General features: G+C 43.5%; 1 protein-coding gene across 1 annotated transcript in view; it reads right to left on the bottom strand.

Moving 5' to 3' along the window:
• The window catches only part of POLR1A (RNA polymerase I subunit A), an 82155-nt gene that overhangs the window by 45070 nt on the left and 28449 nt on the right, over positions 1-8636 (bottom strand). The window contains exons 13-14 of the mRNA XM_004388235.2: positions 4978-5232; positions 1829-2020 (exon numbers count right to left, since the gene is read on the bottom strand). Coding sequence (XP_004388292.1) covers positions 1829-2020; positions 4978-5232 — 447 coding nt within the window. The remainder of the gene's footprint in view (positions 1-1828; positions 2021-4977; positions 5233-8636) is intronic.

The following is an 8636-nucleotide window of genomic DNA, read 5'->3' as shown; positions in this document are numbered from 1 at the left end:
CAGGGTTCCTAGAAGAAAGGTCTGGTGATCTACTTCCAAAAGATGAAAGCCACTGAAAACCTTATGAAACACAGTTCTATTCTAAACACATGAGGTCGCCATGAGTCAGAACTGACTTGATGGCAACCGGTTTGGGTCTTTTGGTTTAAATAGCCCATGGGTCGAAAAAGAAACCAAAAGGGCAATTAGAAAGTATTTTAAAGTGAATGAAAGTGAAAATACAATATAATTTGTGGAATGCCACTATAGGAGAAATTTGGGGATAAATTTATACACAAAATGCCTATTAAAAAGAAAAATCTCAAATCAATGACCTCTGCTTCAACTTTAAGTAATTATAGGGAAAAAAAAAGCAAATTAAGCCCAAAGTAAACAGAAGAAAGAAATAATAAAGATAAAAGTTGAACTCAATGAAACAGAAAACAGAAAAACAATAGAGGAAAGTCAATGAAACCAAAAACTCTTTGAGAGCAATAACAATGATAAACTTCTAGGCCAACTCATCAGGAAAAAGAGAGAGAATACAAATTAACCAAGATCAGGACTGAGAGAGGTGACATCATTATAGACTCTAGAGATAAGTAAAATAAGGGAATATTGTGAACAACCCTATACCTATAAATTTGACAACTTAGATGAAATGGACAAATTCCTTGAAAAATACAAGCTACTAAAACTCACTCAAGAAGAAATAGATAACCTGAACAGGCCTGTATCTATTTAAAAAACAGAAATTTTAGTTAAAAACCTCCCCACAAAGAAAACTCCAGGCACAGATGACTTCACTGGTGAATTCTACCAAATATTTAAGGAATTTAATAACAACATTACATAAACTCTTACAGAAAACTGAAGAAGAGGGAATACCTCCCAACTCATCCTTATGAGGCCAGCATTACCCTCATACCAAAACCAGGCAAAGACATTACAAAAAGAAAACTACAGACCAACATCCCTTATGAAAATGAATGCAAAAAATTCTAAACAAAATTTTAGCAAACTGAATCCAATAACACAGAAAAAGGATAATACCGTATGACCAAGCTAGGTTTATTAAATCCCAGGAATGAAAGATTGGTTTAACAACTAAAAATCAGTGAAGTCCCAGGTCCACAGACTTAAAGAATTGCAGAGCTGGAAAAGACCTCAGAGATCACTGATCTGAACTCTTTTGTTTCAAAGATGAGGAACTGAGGCCCACAGAACCAGGATTAAATAGTCAATTAGTAGCTGAGCCTTAAGGCTGAAACTGGAGGCTCAGCCAATAGTAGAAACACATATTTTACTGTATTTCATTATTTGATCACAATTATACTATTACTTTGTTACCTTGAGAGGAAGTATAGTATGATGGCTTAAGATTTAGAAAGTCCTGAGTTTGAAACTCAACTGTCTACTATAGCCTTGGACATGTAATTTAACTTCTCTCAGCCTTAGTATTCTCTTCTGCTAAATGGAAATAATGGTATCTGCACTACAGGTTGGTTGTGAGGATTAAATACGATATCGGCTCTAAGACACTCAGCAAAGCTTGGCACTTCCCAACAAATATTGCTTCTACTACCACCACCACCACTGCCTACTACCACCATGTTTATGACTATGAGGACATCAAGTTAGAGGCAAAGGACAGAAACTATGCACCCTACTTTTAGTGGACACACCCTTGAAACCATCTAGACCCAGAAACTTCGAATAAAGGCAAAGTCAGGCTACTGCTTGATTAGACATTTCTCTGTCTCTGGCCCGGGCTCTCGTGGGAATGAAATCTTTTGTATGAGTGGCTTGTTCCCTTTTTTATAGACACTGGCTGTTTCCTTCCAATTACCTGCTTTCCTGTCCACAGTGGAAAGGGCTTCAGGATGGCAGGAGGAAAGATCTTCACACGCCCCACTTTGTCTGTGAGTCCTCGGTACACCAGCTCCATATACTGCTCCCGGGTGAAGAAGCAACCCCGAGTGGTCATGCTTGCACCCGAAACCATGTGATCCTGGATCAAGCCTGCCAGTGGCTGGCCATCCTACAAACCAAAACAGACAAAAGGAGAACAAAGATAAATTTTAAGTCAAACCTAATCCCTAATCATCTACTTGGAGGCTGCCTTCTAGCAATGGCCCTCCCTTATATCTCCAAATTGTCCTACCCCATGTCCTCACTAAGCCCTAGCCTGAGCCTTCCATCTTAAGAGCAAACTGCTTTCCAAGGTCCATGACTAGGGGGCTTCACCGCCAGCTTTCACGGTTGCCATTTGCCCACTGTTCCTCATTATTAAAATTGCTTCACATGCATCCAGTTCCTCCAGCCGTCTCTGATTCTAATTACTCCAGCATATTTTTGGCATTTATGCATAAATTTGGTCTGGCTGCTGTTAGCTGTGTTAGCAAAAACTTTGGTTTTATGCTTTAGTATTTTTCACACATTTCTAGCCAGGTCCTCCTGTAAATTAGTCATCCATTCAATAAATATTTATTGAGAGCTTACTGTGCACCCAGGCACTGGGCTAGACCCTCAGTCTACTCCACTGGACTGAACAGACAAGGTCCTTTATGACAGGGCAGAGCTAGACAGTAAACAAATGTTTGGATAAATACATCATCGTAGTGTTCTGAATGCCATGCAGGAAAATAACAGGCAGGGCTGTAATGTAAATGTGTGTGTGTGTGGGTGGGGGGGATGGCCAGCAAGGGTCTCTCTGAGGAGCAATATCACAGCTGAGGCCTAAGGGGTGACTTGGAGTCAGGCAGTGCAGGCAGGGAGGAATTCAGGTACAGGCTCCTCGAGAGGGCCTTGATGCATGATTTCAAAAGAAAAGAATGTCCATTATTACTATCTCTTCACAGCGCAGCACATGGTCCATGGTGGGTCCTTAAGAAAAGCTGCTCTCTACCAGATGCCAAAACAAGGGCCTGTACGAAAGCCCCAGAATTGGTGGGTTCATTCATTTCATTTGACACTTTCAGAGACTATCTAATCCCCAGTCTCTTGAACTTGATCTGTTGGGTCTGTGTTCATGGCAACATAGGCACACTACAGTAAAAATAGCTTGTGCTCACAGGCGGTCTTTAAAAAGCAGTTTCTGCAAACTTTTCAATGTTTACAGAAACTTGAGAAAAATCTGTGCCTTGGATCTAAGATTGTTATCATTTGATTATTTGTTAAATATTAGGCAACATTATGGCCACGTTTCCTAAGACTAAAGGAACTCACAAATGCAGCTATAGAGAAGCACCAGGAACTTAACCACATGTACTAATTCAAAGGCTAAAAAAGATGCTCATCAAATGGTTTAAATATTGTGGCAATGAGCTCTGTAAACCCAAAGGTAATTACTATAGATATGCTGAAAAGGTGCCACAGATGCAAGGCAAAATCATACACTCACAGCCTTTCTCATGATGGCTTTGAGTTATTAACATAAATAAAAGATTATACTCCACATCCTGCTCCAAAGACAAGGTCTTATTTTGCTTGGGGGAAAAAATCCAAACCAGCATTATGTATTTGACTCATCCCAGAATTGTTGGTGGAAGATATTTTTCCTTCTGTTTTCTTCCTTTAAAGAGCATAATTACAAGTTACGTGATATGTTCAGTGCCTTCTCCTCTCTCTGTCTAGATTTTTCCATGACTAGAAAATTACTTTAATAGCTAAACTGCTTTCAGTGCAATAATCAAAAATTGTAGGGGGAAATGCTGATTCAGGCAAGTACTGAGGGTCTACTCATGAGTCTCAATTTCCTAAATCCTGCTTAAGATCAAAAAAAGACTGTCTCTGAATCAAAAACCCAGAAAATTGTCAGCTATCCTACTCCACTTAGTATCACAGCAAAACAACGTTGCAAATTGGTGTTTCTGGTCAGGATCCTTAGAGAATAGGGTATTCTGTGACTCGGATTTTCTAGCTAAGTACAAGTCAGGAAATTATGCCTCAAGCCTTGTTAAAAAAAAAAAACTTTTTCACAAAGCACTGACCCATAATAAATACAATAAATAGGAAAAAAAAATTAACCCACAAAGAAATACATAAATGAAAAATTTAACTGTTTTCTTGGAAAAGAAATAGCTAAAGTTCCATTCATCTAATGTTTTCATTAAGAAGAGAACATGAAACTCTACTAAAAATCTACAACCAACAAACAAATGTACTTTAGTACTGCAGTTAATTAGGAAAAGAACGTGGGTATAGAGAAGAAATAGAATAACAAAGAGAAAAGAAAACAAAGGGAAATAAAGATACATGAAAGAACAAACAACAGCAGCTTTTCCTACTTGAAAAAAAACAGCTTTTGTCCTCTTAGGACTTTGTCACCAAAGAACTTGAAAACATGCTGCATTTTTATAACCATAAAAAAAATAAGGGTTCCATCTCCTGGCATTTACATGAAGGATTAAATGAGATTGTTCACGGATCAAAAGCTCTTCACCTCTGACAAAAGAAACTGATCGAAAGTGACGTGAGCTGTCAGGCCGTCACCCAGAAGTTTTTACTTTTTAAGAAATTAATTTATTGATGTAAGCTTCTTTACCTATGTTCTGCTGCTCCTTCTGAAGTGTAAGCCCAACCTGAGACTCACAGCACCTGAGCAGGTGGCAAGGTGTACACATTTGACACATGTGAAAGTGACCTAACTTGCCCAAGGACACACAGCTGAGAAGTAGGAGGAAGGAAAAAGGATTCTAAAGCTTGCCAGAGGCTAGTAAGTTTTAGAATCCAAACACACATCTGGAAGACAAAACCCACTATGCTACTAAACTCGGCTTTTTGGGATGGCCATCACCATTTCTCTCCTGACTCACATTTTATGAGACAGCGAGACAGAGACTTTTCCCCACCTCTAAGCAACTATAGGGTTGAAAACCTACCTGGAAGAAGCTAGGACCCCTGTGTTCCACATTCCCCTGCCCAGGAGCCCCCCACTGACCCCAGTGTGGCAAGGGCCCAGATCTAACATGCCAGGACACACAGCTGATAACCAACCTTGGGAACGAGGTACTGCTGATCAGTGCAAGCCAGGATGCAGGCCTCGGCCCGGCCCAGCTCACTCTGCGGAAAGTGAGCGTTCATCTCGTCTCCGTCAAAGTCGGCGTTGTAGGCCTTGCAGTTGGCATAGTGGAGCCGCAGGACTTTCTCTTCTGGGAGGATCCGGGCGTGGTGGGCCTGGATGGAAGGTCTGTGCAGGGTGGGCTGTCGGTTCAGCAGGAGAATGTCCCCGTTCTTCACATGCCGGCACACCTAGGGGCAGAGTGGTGAACGTGTTGGGGGACCAGCAGGGATATCAGCACCATCACTGCTGCTTCTGAGGGCGCATCTCAGCTTGGCCTGAGTGTGGCTTCTGTCTGTTCTATTCAGCTAAATAAAAGGGGAATTTTCAGTCTGAAGCAAAACCCTAGAATCTCTGAACCTTGAGAAATAGCTACTGGGCTCCTCTGGAGCTGGCCCTGCACAGCCCCAATTCCTGCTCTGGGCTCAGAGGTATAAGCAACAGATGAGGCGACAGGCCCCGGTTCTGTAATCTCTGTCTTATTCAGAGATGCACAGCCTTGCCAGGTCCTGGATGCCTTGGAGAATTAATTTGAAAAAATGGATACCTCTTCCGAAGAGTGTATACCTGCACATAACCATAAAACCCCTGGGTTTGAAAGGAGTTGGTAAAACTCGTGAATACCCCCCACCCCCAATACACACACGGTCACACATAGGTACGTTACGCTAAATAGGAACTCCAGGTTTCAGAAATAATGAACTTAATCTTATACAGCAGAGCCAGGACTAGAACACAGGGTTCTTGTGATTCTCAGTTCAATGTCCTCTGAAAACACCTTAATTACACTTAAAAAATTAATAAGAAGTGTAAATTGCTGTAGTCTTTTGGGAAAGCAACGTGACAACAGCCATTAGAACATTTAAAACACACTTCCTTTTAGCTTTCTAGAAGAAAAACAGCACCACTGCAGAGTGATATGAACATGTATGTTTATGCATCAGTGTTTACAGAGGCAAAAAGTAAAATAACTTGACTGTCCAAAAGAAGGGGCACGGCTGAAAAAAACCACAGTCTATCATACTATGGAATATTATGCAATGATGAAAAAGGTTGAGTTAAACGTATTCTAGCCCTGAAGTGATAGTAACAATGAATTATAGCTAAAAAAAAACCTAGCTGTTGCAGAAGGTGGTTGAACAAGGCCATTAAAACACCCAGCCTAACTCTGTGCACGTGCTTGCTTGTATATACAAGGAAAAAGGCTCGCCTGAATCCTCACCCAGTGTTAATATGGTCTCCTCAGGGGCACAGGAAGGAACGTGAGGAGGACAAGCAAGGCCTGGACTGGCATCATTACCTTCATACATCTCAGTATTGTTCATGTCACAATGAGGATGTGTTACTTTTGTAAAATTTTTTTCAAAGGTCTTCAACTATTTTTAAAGAAAACGACACAGGTGATATGCTCAATGTGGGGGAACAAAATAGAAAACATAGACAAACTTAAAGAGTAAAAATCGTAATTTCACTCTTCAAAGATTACCACTGTTCACGCTTTGTTTCCTTAAAACACGCGGCCCCATGCCCTTCTGAAAGAGCACCTCCCCTCACAAAGCCGACTTCAGGAGAAGCCTTATTATCTGATGTTACATTATAGTAACTACTGGGATTTCTAAATAATGAACATAAACAATACTTTAAAAACAACTGCATGAAGGTACGTGCCACCCCAGCCATTCTGAAGGTCCGCCCCTTAGCAGTCCAGAGGAATTCTGGAGACTCGACGGTACTCGCCTCACCCACTCCTCCTCTCAACTACGAAGATAACAGGTTGGGGAAGACACCAAATGACTGCCAGTCTAGTTTCTCCTTACACTGCCCACACTTGTGAAGCTCCATCAGACAACTACTACAGACAGCCCAGAAGGTTACAGATGCTCCCACCACTCTCTCCCCAGTCCTGTGCAGCTGGGAGGGAAATGGGGAGCAAAGGGCGTCTGTCTTCATGTCATGTGGTTTTAACCTCAAAAATGAAAAGGCAGCCCTAAAAGCACCTAGCATGGAGGCAGTCTTTTTGCTCTCCAAGGAATCCAAACCTTCCCCTCCCCACCCCCAAATCCCATGCTTCCAAGGAGACCTGACCTCTGAGGGTTCCCATGAGCATCTGCCCGGGGTGCCTGCTGCTGTGCGTCATGCAGCTAAAGGTGACCTTCAAGGTCTTATTTCTTTAGCCTCTCAAGGGAGAAACTACCCAGACCTGTGGCCCAGGCCCAAAAACCTGGGCTGGGCCGAGAAGCTCAGTCTTACAAATTCAAGACATCCTCCAGTGTAAGTGAACTCCCCACAGCTGGGAAGGCACGCAGGCCAGTCTGGTGGGCAGGAGCCAATCCAAACAGAAGCCCTGGAGCACAGGGTGCTCCCCTCGCCAACCCAAACCCAAGGCCCTTCCTTCCTCCTGCCTCTAAATAAACGCTGCAGTGAAATTCAGAACGCCCTGGCGCCCGGGTCAGAGTCTCAGAGGCAGGCCCGCAGCCAAAGGCCTGCCGCATGCAGACTGCTGGGCAGGGAAATGAGGTCTGGCCACCCTGGCCACTGCCTCCTTTACTTAGGAGGCCCAGAGGAAGAGGAAGAGGCTTCACACCTTTCGGCCATCTTTCCCCTGCTGATGATTCTTACCTGGCCCTCAGTCTTTCCTCCCCTCTCACTTCACCCAACCTTCAGCCCTGTCCTGATCTACATTCAACACATTAACCAAAGTCTTTAAAATTACAAATATATTAAAAGCACAATACACTTTATTATAAGTCTAAATAAATCTGTCAGTTTGTAAGACCGTGGTGGCTTGCATGTTGCTGCAATGCTGGAAGCTATGCCACCAGCATTTCAAATACCAGCAGGGTCACCATGGAGGCAGGTTTCAGCGGAGCTCCCAGACTTAGGCAGATTAGGAAGAAAGGCCTGGAGATCTACTTCCAAAAATCAGCCAATCCAAAACCTATGGATCTGACTGTGAAGATGGCGCAGGACTGGGCAACATTTAGTTCTGCTGTACAGGGATGGGGTCACCATGAGTTGAAGCCAACCTGACGGCACCTAACAGCAACCACCACGTAAATAAGCCATACATATAACACTACTGAGATTCTGGAAAATAAAAGATAAAGACAACCACCCTCAGTCCCTGGGTCCTGATGTAGGAACTATGGTCCCGTCCTGTCTTTGCCCTTGGCCAGGTCATTGGGTCCAGCCCTGCCCTCATATAGTGGAGCCTCCCACATCTCAGCTTTATGCTCAGTGCACTCCCCCAGGCCCATGACCGGGATCATTCACTCCCCAGGGGTTTCAAAAGGGCCCCCTACAAGGCAGGTGGCTGCTGGGTGCTGGGGAGTGAGTGGCGAGCAGAGCTCACTGGCCTTGTCATCCTGGGACTGAGAAGCTCCAGGGCAGACAGGAGTGCACAGCAGTGACAACACAACAGGCGTGACGACAGGCAGGGGTAGGGGTGGACACTGGGTGTGGTGGGAAGATACGGGGGCACCTAACACAGGTTTGCGGAGTAGCTTTCTAGAGCAGGAGCTGGCAAACTACAGCCTGCAAGCTGGCCACCTGCTTTTGTAAATAAAGTTTTATTGGAACTCAGTCTTGCCTATTC

The sequence above is a fragment of the Trichechus manatus genome, unplaced genomic scaffold, assembly GCF_000243295.1.
Source record: "Trichechus manatus latirostris isolate Lorelei unplaced genomic scaffold, TriManLat1.0 scaffold00208, whole genome shotgun sequence".
NCBI classification, from domain to species: Eukaryota; Metazoa; Chordata; class Mammalia; order Sirenia; family Trichechidae; genus Trichechus; species Trichechus manatus.
Note: the sequence above shows the minus strand (reverse complement) of the source record. Positions and strands in the feature narration are given on the sequence as shown.